Below are 12882 nucleotides of genomic sequence, written 5' to 3' on the forward strand. Positions count from 1 at the left end.
TTTCATGCCACCCAATACTTTATACTCCACCTCATCTCAGAGGGAAATACTGTACTTTATTTTTTTACCCCATTACATTAATCAGGCTGCGTGGCTGACACTCACCTTTTCAACAGTTTCTATGGAAAGATAGCAAAAGAGAGAAAGAAAAAAAAACAGAAGTCATCTGTTGTAGAAATTTCTGTAATAAAATTTATTTAACAAAGGAAAAAGCAGTTGTTCAGAGTTTTATTGCAGTAATTTGTGTGTACATGGGGCTCATGCCCTCAGAACACAAAGACCAAAGAAATAAAGTTTTACTTTCAAACTTTTGTAAATAGATTCGTCTCATATGCCTCCCAGCTGTCTGTACTAATGTGTAAGCAAAAGAAGTGTGTAAGAGTGCTGTGAGTGAGCGTAGATTCTGTTATAACCTAAGAACAAACGCTGGTAACGTCAGAGTCTTCTTGAAACTGTGTAAGTGGGTTTTAAGAGTCCTTGTATCCTTGTTCAAATTTGGCACAAATGTCCACTTGGACTCAACGATGAACATAGGGTGCTTTCACACCTGCCCTGTTTGTTTCAATCAAATTCAAGTTCATTTGCCCCCTAAATGTGGTTCGTTTGGGCAGGTGTCAACACAGCAGTCACACTCAGGTGCGCACCAAAACAACCGGACCAAGACCTTCTTGAAGAGGTGGTCTCAGTCCGGTTACAAACGAGCTCTGGTGCGGTTCTATTACTATTTACTACTATTTGCTCAGACTGCATGACAAGGTATATATGTCACCAAAATCTAACCAGTTTATTGTTGGGTCCAAGTGGACATTTGTGCCAAATTTAAAAAAAAAAAAAAAAAAAGCCCTCAAGGTGTTTTTCAGATATTGCATTCCCAAGAATGAGACAGATGAGATCACAGTGACCTTTGACCACCACATTCTCATCAGTTTATTCTTGACTCCAAGTGGACGTTTGAGCCGAATTTGAAGAATTTCCCTTGAGGCGTTCTTGAGATATCATGTTCACAAGAATGGGACGGATGGACAGATGGAGGCGGCTATCGCAGGCGCTGAGGCATAATAAGCAGAAAGGTCAGATATGTCGGACCACTGAATTTAAATCTACATCTTTAAATGTTACATTTACAGCTGAAAATGACAACAGAAATAAACAAGTTTGCCGATTTAACATCTTCGCAATTCAAAACATTTGCCGGTTATCTACCAGAAGTGTTACTGCGCCATCACTGGTGAGTCGGTCTTTACTTCCACCACCACTGGTGTGTGTGTGTGTGTGTGGTGTAAAACTCCTCCACCTCTGTTGCCCATCACTCGTCGTTCTCAGTGTAAGCCAAATAGAGAAGGGACCCAGAAGGTCCCATCAGCTGCCTTGGTCTGTTACAGTGTCTTGCCCAGTGGTTAGGGTCCCCGCAATTCCAGCATCCGCCGCCCCAGTGGCCAGCATTGTGTGATTGGTTGTTCAGCGCTCGCCCTCTGCCTCTCCCTTTGTTTGCTTCTTGCAGAAATCGGAGCCATTCCTTCACAAGCTTGTCTCTCTGCTTAGCTCTAGCTTGCTGTTTCTTTTCCTCTGAGATTCTCATCTGTTTTTCATGATGGATGGCGTGAGCTAGGATGTATGACAAGCGTTCTGTTCTGTAGGTAAAGCAACTTTTGCTTACCTGGTCCATGATTTGCTTATCTATGCCAAACAGGAAGAAGCCCTTCAGTACTTCTTCATATGGGGAATTAGTTTGTGGGTCAGCTGGTGGCGTAATTCCGCTGTTTTCCTCGAAGATTTTCGTCAATCTGGCGAGATAGTCGCACACCATTTCACCATGCTGTTGTTTGCAGTTATTTATCAAATCCCATCTCGTGATGGCTGGGAAAGTTGATTTGATTCTCTCGCAGAGGTTCTCTACATGTCTGCGATATCCAGCGCCCGGAGTCCAGTCATAACACATGTCAGTGTCTGGCCAGTCTCCTTTTACTTTCACCCATTTCAGTCCCATGCAGTGGAGAAGGAGACTTCTGATTTCTCTCAGACTCGGTTTGAATGTCTGCACCACCTGCGGCAGCTCTGCAACAAAAGCGGCCCCTCCTTGTTTGGCGACATTTGGAAGTTCACTGGCAATTAAGCGCATCTCGTCCTGTGTCCAGGCTCCGTCGCCACACGTCACCACATATCTGGATTCTCGCGATCTGGCTACATCTGGCAGTTCACTGGCGATTATTCGCATCTCGTCCAGTGTCCTGGCTCCATAGCCATATGTCACCACATCTCTGGATTCTCTCATATTACGCACCTCAGTGATTTTGATGCCTTGGGCTGTCTGCATGTCCCTGCCAGCCACAGGGACAAGCACTTCTCGTGCAGAGGGGAGGATGGTGGCCTCGTGAAATGGAGATGGAGAGGTCTTTGGGACCGGCATGGTGTGCTCTGCTGCGTCCAGCTGTCCTTGGACATCCCTCTCTGGGTTAACAGGCTGTTGGATCTGAGGCTCCTGATGTGCGGCTGAGGCAGGAAGATGATCCGGTTCTTCCTGTGCATGTGAGTGCTGAGGACATGGATTTGTTTTCCCACACTCCCTCTTGCGCCTCCTCCCACGATTTTGTCGTCTCTGTCTTCTCTCTGTCTCAGTTTTCCACATCGTCAATGCTACCCAGTCTATTTTGTGTTTCCCCTTTCTGTTCTCATACATTTCCAGATTCTCTTGGAGTTTCTGTATCTGAAATACACTAAAACTACCATTCTCTGGAAATCCAAATTTCTCTACCCACAAAGGAAGCTGTCTACAAGTGTACTCACCATATTTCTCATACATAATTTTTTCACATCCCATCAGCTCTGACTTCTTAACCAAAGCTTTGCTGTTACTTTTCCCCATTATGTTCAGTGAGTCAGAATGTCACTCTTCACCTAAAGACGTCTTTCGTGGTCTCTAACACTGTATCCCCTCTCTCTGTGGGATGCCGTTTCACACAGTCGCTCCTCTGGCGATCTCACAAGCAGTCTCCTCTCACACAGGGAGTGGATTACAGGTCGTCCTCAGTGGAGGTTGACTTTCTGATGTTAAATCCTTTCACCAGCTGGAGCAGATTTGACCTGTGAAGGAAGTGAAATGAGGAAAATGAGTTAGGCAGTCAACATTAATGTCTATCGTTCACTAGCATACATTGAAAAACGTTTAAAAGACTAACACTGACACCCTTTCACATCTTCAGACAATGTGTCATGAGTCAGAGAGTTTTTAGTCACAAAATAAATTCATTCATTCATTTTCCGTGACTGCTTATTATGTTAAGGGTCACGGGGGGGCTGGAGCCTATCCCAGCTGACATTGGGCGAGAGGCGGGGTACACCCTGGACAGTTCACCAGACTCACAGGGCTGACACATAGAGACAGTCATTCACACTCACATTCACACCTACGGACAATTTAGAGTCACCAATTACCAAAATGCATGTCTTTGGACTGTGGGAGGAAGCTGGAGTACCCAGAGAAAACCCACGCTGACATGGGGAGAACATGCAATGTCCACACAGAAGGGCTCCCCCACCCTGGGTTCGAACCAGGAACACTCTTGCTGTGAGGCAACAATGCTAACCACCGCACCACTGTGACACCAAAATAAAATTTTACAAAAACTGGGCATCTTGCAGAGTCACTATTTGCAAGATTGTTAGCTTCAAAAAGAAAAAAAAGTGGACAGACATTGCTGCAGCCCTCAAAATCCCCAGGGAGTATGGAGTATGCTATAGCTAGGTAGCTAACCACTGTCCCCATCCATCCATCCATCCATCCATCCATTAGCCTAATTGTAAGCTAACATTAGCTACTTTACTGTTTGCTAATAGCCTACAAGCAAATCAATTTCTAGCTTCGCTCACAACAGGTGGTTACATGATGTTTTATAGGTGAGTTTAAGTATTCATAACGCATCATAAGCCCCATCAGTCAACCTCTAGTTTATAACTAGTCAAGAACATCCATAAGACACCTATGATTCATTATAGGTCACATCTATAATGTTTTATGACTGTCGAAATAGTCCAACAGGAAGCATTATGTGTGTTTATGAGTGCAGTCATAGAGCATTATAAATGCATTATAATTCACTATAAATGCCCTCATAACGCATTATAGATATGGTCTTCATAGACAGTGTATTACTTTATTTTAATTATGCAGAAGTATACAGTAGTAACACATTGATATCAATCAGATGTAATAAATGTAATCAAACACAATTAATCAGATACAACCAATTCTTTCCCCATCCTTTTCTCTATTGCTATTTTACTCATGATTCTGTGGTGGCAAAATCGCTATTTAATAAACAAGTCAAAGTAAAAGTCCTCACGTCAACTGTCTTTCTTGAGTTTTATTAAACATTCGCGAATGGCATCACACACAGTTCAAACCGCATGAACAGTCAGTCAGTCAGTTACGTGCTTGATGTCCTCTAGCCCTGCTATCTTTATAGTTCCCATAACACATGCACATACCAACAGTCAAAATATGTGACGCTCAGGTGGTTTGAAATCCCTAAGACACAACATCTCTTGAGACTAACAAGGACACTTGGCGTGGAGACCTCTCTGGGAGCCTCACCTTTGACCTGTTTACATTAGGCCTCAGCTGTATCTCTCACTGCTGTCACAACAGGGGTTAACTGAGTGTATACACATTAACTGAGCGTATAAATCTCATACATCATGGCAGGTAACCTTATACAAAAACATGCAGAGCACGCTATAGGTTAAAAAAAAGTAAGATACCAGAATTTTCCATCACAACCTGCTTGGATTCTGAAGAACAAGGCTGCAAGTAATAATGCAAAAAGTCCAAAAGTCTCTAAAATTGGTAAACAGCAGCTTGCTGAGTGGATTTAATGTGGACAGTGTGGTGGAAGTTTTAACACATGAGATCTGAAATAAAGAGTCTGAAACACCAGAGATGTCTTTGAGTCGTTTATTGCTTTGCGCATAGGGTCAGACAACCATGCAGAGTGACATGCAGTCTGCAGAGTATCATTTGTAAGTAAATCAGGAAGGAACTGATAAAGGGAGTGTATACAGCTGCAATAACGGCAGCCAACTGCAACCAGTTCCAATGTAGACACAGAAAAAACATAACAAGCCCTATATGGTTTTGGATTATATGAGAACTTGTGGAGAGAACAGTCACGTAGGCAGCGTGATGGAAAATTCTGGTATTTAACCATCACCTAATGATATGTGTTGCTCATTTAACCCCTACTGTGACAGCAGTGTGAGATACAGCAGGGGCCTAATGGACGTAGGTTAAGGCTTAAGAGCCAGGGAGGCTCCCACATCATGTGTCCTTGTGGGCCTCAAGAGATGTTGTGTCTTAGGCAGAGGTGGGTTGTAACTAGTTACATTTACTCAGTTACATTTACTTGAGTAACTTTTTGGATAAATTTTACTTTTCAGAATAGTTTTAATGCAAAATACTTTTTACTTTTACTTGAGTTGTATTGTTTTAAAGCAACAATACTCTTACTTGAGTACAATATTTGGCTACTCTACCCACCTCTGAGTACATAATTACATATATATATATATATATATATATATATATATATATGTACACTTTTCTCGCAGCGCGAGATATATATATATATATATATATGTACAGTATATATAAGAATATATTTGTGTTTCTTGAGCCTTGATTTATGTTATGTTTGTAAAGATTTGATTTATTTTTATTTTAGTTAAAGGGGTATCGTTTAAAATACATGAATTTGCAGATTCTTATTTGTGATTGATTGATTACGCTCATGTTCTTATTTTACAAATAAATCAGACGTTACTCAACAGTTACTCAGTACTAGCCTGAGTGTCAGACTGAAGCTCCCAGAACCTTCAGTCTAACATTGCCTCCATTGTTAGACGATTTACAAGGGGGAGGGAATTTGATTTTTCCCTAACCAATCAGTAGAGATCAATGACTCACCCAGAATCTGACGTCATTAGTAGCCATGCCTCGGGGGTGCCGAAAACAAGCGAGCATTGCCTGTTTAAAATGTCTCCGTCGTCGTGCACGCCCAGCTGCATCGCCGTTAAATCCAGTTTAGCAGCTTCCTTAATTTGGTCCTCCATTAACGCGAGTAGTGGCGAAATACCTCGATAGCATCGTTAATGTGGTCTGTAGGATCTGTAGCGGTCGCCATTGTTGCTATCCTCACCAGTTACCCACCGGCGTACAGCTTGACATCAGCGTGGCGCTGATTGGCTAATCGCTAGACCCCGGCGTTCACTGGTCCGTCCATCGTTTGGACGAGATAAATCGCAAATTCATTGAAGTATGCCAGATCAGTAGCCTGGTGTCTATTCACTCTGAATTTTGTCTGGATTCTGGTTCCGGTCTAGGGAGCGGATGCGGTATTCACCAAATTCACCAAACTAAAAGTGTTCACCATAGTAAAACTTTAAATTCTGGCGCACCATCGATTTGGGGTGATGAGGGGTGTACGAAAATCGATTAACTTAATGGCTTGGGGCTTTTCTTGTAAATTATATTCTTTAAATTAAAAGTTTCACCGCATTTTTATTAGCTTGGTGCTTTTATTTTTACGGAAAGGCACATCCATCGAATTCCGGATCCTGTCTCACTCGCCCTGGTTCCGTTTCCTTACCAAAACGGCCACTAACGGCCCCAGACTACAAGACCAGTAATGGAAGCCTACTCGGTTGAGTGGGCGGGGTCTATGGTCTGGAACCAGGCTAACTCAGTACTTGAGTAGTTTTTTCACCAAATACTCTTTTACTCTTAAGTGCAACACACACCGCCGCCGTACGCCGCGCGTCAAAACGCCCGCCTCCATTATATTCTATGAACCAACCCACACTGGCGCCGGCCGACGCACCGCGCCGCTCTGCTTCAGCCCACTGCTCTATTTCCAGCGCGGCCGGCGCTCATGGCAGCGCTGCGAGAAAAGCCTTTTATGTACGTCTCGTCTCGTAGGATCAACTCCGGTTGTTTCAAATTTTTAAGAAGACGACTTGGATAAGAAACTCACCCGTGAAATTCAAGTTGTTGTTGCCTCAAAGTTTTTCCTCTTCTTCTTCTGTTACTAGCAGTTGGCAACCGTTGGCAACTAGTATAGGTACAGCCACCTAGCGGGCTGGGGTGGGAAATACATGTTGACGGTGCCGCTGCCAGTGTGTGTTGGGGGGCGGCGTGTGTTGCACTTTACTCAAGTAATTATTTGGATGACTACTTTTTACTTTTACTTGAGTAATATTGTTCTAAAGTATCAGTACTCTTGAGTACAATATTTGGCTACTCTACCCACCTCTGGTCTTAGGGATGCTTACTACACAAACCACCTGAGTGCCATATATTTTGACATGCATGTGTTTTAGGAACTATAAAGATAGCATGGCTGAAGAACATCTAGGCACTCGCTCACTGACTGACTGTTCATGCGGTTGTATGTGTGAGACTTTTTCTTTAAACTGTTTATTAAATAGTTGTTTTGCCACCACAGCAGTTACTGGAGTATTCCTCTGGTAAACAACTTACAAATAGCAATAGAGCAGAGGTCACATAAAGTTATAGGTTATACAGTAGCTTTCCATTGCAGCAGGACGATTTCCAACACGCTTGGAACCGTTTCAGTCCATGGCATCAGCAAGAGAGCTCTGCTCATTAAGGTCTCGTTCTCAGGTGGGAAAACTCTGCTCAGCTCCAGTTCTTGTTCAGAGTGACGCAGTGTCCCCCAGCAGTTGATCAGGGGATCTGTGCTTCTCTAAAACATTGAGTTCTTATACCTCTTTCTCTATCCTCCTCATCAAATCTCCTCCTTTACAGTCCCTAAATTAGATCATAGGTAAACACAAGGTATAGCTACAATTGGCGTGATCACCTTTGCTGCTGCATTTTTATTATTATTTCATTATTCAGTTTCATTTGCATGACAGTCCCCTGAGTTCCCTTAATTGCTTTGCTACCTTTGTGTATTCTCATTTAAGACATGTTTCTTTTATGCTTATTTTGCCTTAGCGTAGAATGTGGTATAAGGGATTTTTGCCCTCATCATATAGAGGTTTTTCCCTTATTAGTTAGTGTAGCTAGATGGTCAAGTCTTTTACCTTCTCCTGCGTCAACAGGGAGGGGGATGTTTGGCTTGCCCATGCTTATGGCCTGTGACTTCTGCCAGTTTTACATCTCCTATGTTTGGAGACTGGTGGTACCGGCGTTTGGCTGGTACGGGCGGTACTCGTAGGACATAAGGTAGTAAGATTAATGTGAATTTTCCATGCTCATGGTTTACCATGAGAATGCTAAAAAGGGAAGAATGTGATGGAAAATTATGGGTATCTGACAATTTATGGGCATCTGACCCTTCTTTCACCTATAGCGTGTCCTGCATGAGTTACTTTTACGAGGCAGCTTACGAATGATTGTAAGTTCTGTAATCCCTCATATGACAGTAGTAAGATATACAGCAGAGGCCTAATGAATAGCAGGCCAAAGGTGAACCTCCAAAGAGGCCTTCAAAGAGATGACCTTGTTAGTCTCAAAAGATGTTGGGGCTTAGAATAACAGGGTCTCTGGCGCCATGTATTGTGACTATGGATGGGCATGTGTTTTGGGTAACTATAAAGATAGGGGGCTGGAGGACATCTAGCAGTGCTCACTTTTACTGACTGTTCATGCGGTTTGTACTGTGTGTGAGACTCCATTCGCGAATGCTTAATAAAACTCAAGAAAGACAGCCGACGTGTGAAGACTTTTCTTTGAATTGTTTATTGAATCGTTATTTTGCCACCACACAAATGCATTTGACAAAAACATTGTCTCCTTTCCCAGAAGTTCAGCACTTTTTAGGTCATACCCTTAAGCAATATGAACTGATGTTTTGCTAAGATTTTGCTGATCTGTTGATCAAACCATTCTCATTTTCCCCACCCATCTGTGCCAGCTCGGCAGTCTTGGTACCTTCCAGTACCAAGAGTCCTTTCATTTCTGTATTCATTGATTGCACAAAAAACATGTCATAAAGTGGCATTACGTTTGCTCTTAGTAAACTTTATAATCATAATGATACTTTTTTTTTTACACATTACTTTATAAAATTAGTTCAACTTTTGTCCAGCTTGACTTGACACATAGTGGTTACTACAGGGGGCGGTTATTTAAAGCCATTTTCTTGTGTATGAATGTTTTGATGCTACAGTTGCATATAAGCCATGACTGTGGACCCTAGTGCGTGTTGCCATGCACTGCCACCCACTGGCCAGGTGTTTTAAGTGCAACACAAATTTCTGAATACCAAGATGGCCAACGGAAAGCAAGAAATGTCGTACAGCTCAGGAATTTATCACCAATCCTACCAGAAATAGGAAACCCTTGCAAGTAAATACAACTTATTAACAATCAAGTAACATCTAAGAAGTAATACAAATATTGATTTCATGTTGGGAATAAATTATAATTAATCACCTGTCCACTAAACTGGACATCATGCAGCACTGGCTATATTTCAGCTACACTCAATACTATTACTGCAAACTTGTACTTCATCTGCAGTGACTTTTTGGGCTGTAAATAAATTAAACAGTGTGTTATCCGAATGTGACTTGCAGGAGGTTATAAGGTTGAGGAGTCAAGAGCAGGAGCTGATCGAGGGAGGAGGGGAACATTTTATCTTGTCCTGTCCTTGAACACAGAGTAAGGCACTGACAGAGTTTGCAGAGAAGAATGCAGGGAGAATGCAGAGGAAATGTCCATGATGTCCATACTTAATCCACCACTGATTCATACCTTAAGGACAGACACCCAGGTGAACCTAAATAAAACTTCCCCAGTCGGTTACTTGCAATAAGCCATTTTTTATCATGCGTTTTCTGAAATTGTATGACTCAATATCTGATTAAATATGTTTTAACTTGTGTATATTTCCAGAACAAAAATCGGATCATTGGATAAAGCCAAAATTGTTGTTTCATTTTGTTGTCATGTCAGAGTCAAAGATTTTTACAGGGGACATTTTTATATCTCTTTTATCACTCCATAATTCCGAAAATACTGTCAACAGCCATGAAAAAAACAAAACAATTTTTGCCATGTTTTTAGGGATAAAATGTTCTCTAAATCAGGCTACGAATGATATACGAATAAACCCCTTGATGAAAACCTTCAGAATATAGATTGGAATAAAACTAGAAAGTTTGATGAATGTAATCACCACTGAAGTTGACATTTTTGGCTCAGAGCATGAACAGTGTACCGACACACCACCACTTTATCCTCTGAAAACAACACTCACAACTTGGATTAATTATCCTAAAAACCCCTTTTGATTCTAAGGACCCTTATGGACTTAAGGAACATGAATTTCTTACAGGGTATTCGAGAAATGGACACATTATTTAAGGTCGCCAACAACCTGGTTTTATACGTCCGAAAAACATCTATTAGAAAAATGCTTGGGAGCCAGACCAGGCGTCTAATTGAGACAGGTGTTAAATTGTCAAAATGTGTAGCCACACCAGGCTAGTAAAAGGGACTGGGCTTTTAATTAAAGTTGTATGGTAAATTGTCTTTCTTTTAGTTTATTATTTACAAAGAAGGTCAAACGGTTAAACAGAGCGCGAGCAGTCTGCAGAGGTGTGACAAAAACAGGATGAAAACAGTTTCCATTACAGTCAGAATCAGGCGTCGCAAATTCATTTTTTGAGAAGGAAATAGGCTGAGTCAGACTGGTTCAAACCAGTTCTGCAATTAGGTATAAATAAAAGGTTACATGAGAGTCAAGGTACCAAACTGCACTGATGTGAATCATTACTCGAGGTGTTACACTGCCATTTTACCATCTTATATTATTGTTTTTTTGTTTGTTTGTTTGTTTTTTTACAATGTATTGCTATACTCTGTACTCATTTTTAAAAATTACTGTCCAACAGAGGTTTCATTTGACGTTAACAAACAGTTAAACTTCGTATCGAACATCACACTGAGGTATGTGGAGAAGGAAAAGTTGTTTTGTGATAACTTACCCCAAAAAAGCAGGAGAGCTCAAACAAACTGAAGTTTCTGCTGGCATGAAAACAGTTAATCTTCCAGTCGTGAGATGTCCTCTGTCTAAATGGATCTCCCAGAGCTGGTCAGGCTTGCGGTCACAGCAGGTTTATTCCACATCTGCATTTATGACAGCAGAGTAAAATTGTCATCTCTGTTATGTTTAAAAATTACATCCACACTCTTTAAAGCCACATACTGAAACATACCTGCATCATGTCAAAGGACAATAGAGTAGAACTTTAATCCCTCGTGGACCAACAGTTTGCTTTTTGGCTTTTTGGCTGCAGAAAGTCTGTCTCTGAGTGATGAAGTTGCTGAGGGATGACGTCACACCATTGGTGGTTGGAGTGGGAGTTTACCTCTTTAGTATGGAAGCCCAGTGATGAAAAAACAATTCTGTGAGTAATTATAATGAGAAAATTTGTCGAAATAATGACTTCTCAAAAAAAAAGGGAAATATTTGCAAACTAATAACTTAGCCGTATATCTCAAAATAATGAATTAGTATCAGAATAATAACTTAGGCTGCTGTCTTAAAATAATGAAGAAAAAACTTCTAAAATAATTATTTTTCCAGGGACAGTGCACAAGTTAACGAGTAACTTATTTGTAACTGTCTTTCCTGGGCAGGCAGACATAAAAAACCCATACAAGACAGCAAAATTCATAAACGTTCATCTGTGTAAAATAATAAATAAAATATAGCCACCAGCAGAAATTTGATTATATTTTTTTGTTATTTTTGAAAAATTATTATTGTTATTATTATCATCATTATTATTATTGTTATTATTATCATTATTATTATTATTATGAGAAAGTTTCAAGTTTGGTGTCAAATTTCATGTCTCTAGCTTATTCCAGTTCATTGTAATTTCAGTAAAGGCACAATATGGCATATAATGCTAACTAGGCCACGCCCACAAAAGGAGGACTAATTACTGCGTTACTGTTGCAGCTTGCAGAAATATGAGTTCATGTTCATCAGAGTATATTTATGAGGTTAATACAACTTGAAGTTACTAGATTTCCATTACAGCAAGATTTTTTAAAACATTTTTATTCGACATACATTATACATACAAGAATATACAATTACGCATGAAGGAAACATACATACCTACATACATACTGTACATACAAACATGCATACATACATCAATATATACAAACATTGATACATACATACATACACACATACATGCATGCATGCATGCATACATTCATACTTGCATACATACACACAACTGCATGCATGCATGCATGCATACACAATACATACATATATGCATGCATACATTCATTCATACATACATACAAACATTCATACATACATACATACATACATACATGCATACATACACAATACATACATACACACACACATGCATGCATGCATACATGCATACACAATACATACATGCATGCATGCATACACATGCATACATGCATGCATACACCCACACACACACACACACCCACACACACACACACACACATGCATACACAATACATACATGCATGCATGCATACATACATACACACACATGCATGCATGCATACATACGCACACACACACACACACACACACACACGCATACACAATACATACATGCATGCATGCATACATACATACATACATACACACACAATACATACATACACATGCATGCATGCATACATACATACATACATACATACATACACACACACATGCATGCATACATACATACATACATACACACACAATACATACATACACATGCATGCATGCATACATACATACATACATACATACATACACACACACATGCATGCATACATACATACATACATACAGATACACA

The 12882-nt window shown here is 40.7% G+C and overlaps 1 protein-coding gene across 3 annotated transcripts; it reads right to left on the bottom strand.

The window, feature by feature from the left end:
* Positions 1-175: 175 nt before the first annotated feature.
* LOC117248163 (uncharacterized) lies at positions 176-11368 on the bottom strand. Of its 3 annotated transcripts, XM_033612925.2 has the most exons (3): positions 11242-11368; positions 11011-11152; positions 176-3081 (listed from the first exon to the last, which is right to left on the bottom strand). In XM_033612925.2, the coding sequence occupies exon 3, from the start codon at positions 2861-2863 to the stop codon at positions 1307-1309; it is 1557 nt and encodes a 518-aa protein (XP_033468816.2). In that variant the 5' UTR covers positions 2864-3081; positions 11011-11152; positions 11242-11368; the 3' UTR covers positions 176-1306. The 3 variants fall into 3 exon arrangements, with proteins under 3 accessions (XP_033468816.2, XP_033468817.2, XP_078016859.1); XM_033612926.2 differs by lacking the exons at positions 11011-11152; positions 11242-11368 and adding an exon at positions 7026-7099; XM_078160733.1 differs by lacking the exons at positions 11011-11152; positions 11242-11368 and adding an exon at positions 5960-6650.
* Between the last annotated feature and the right edge of the window lie 1514 nt (positions 11369-12882).

This window comes from Epinephelus lanceolatus, chromosome 17 (assembly GCF_041903045.1).
Source record: "Epinephelus lanceolatus isolate andai-2023 chromosome 17, ASM4190304v1, whole genome shotgun sequence".
NCBI lineage: Eukaryota > Metazoa > Chordata > Actinopteri > Perciformes > Serranidae > Epinephelus > Epinephelus lanceolatus.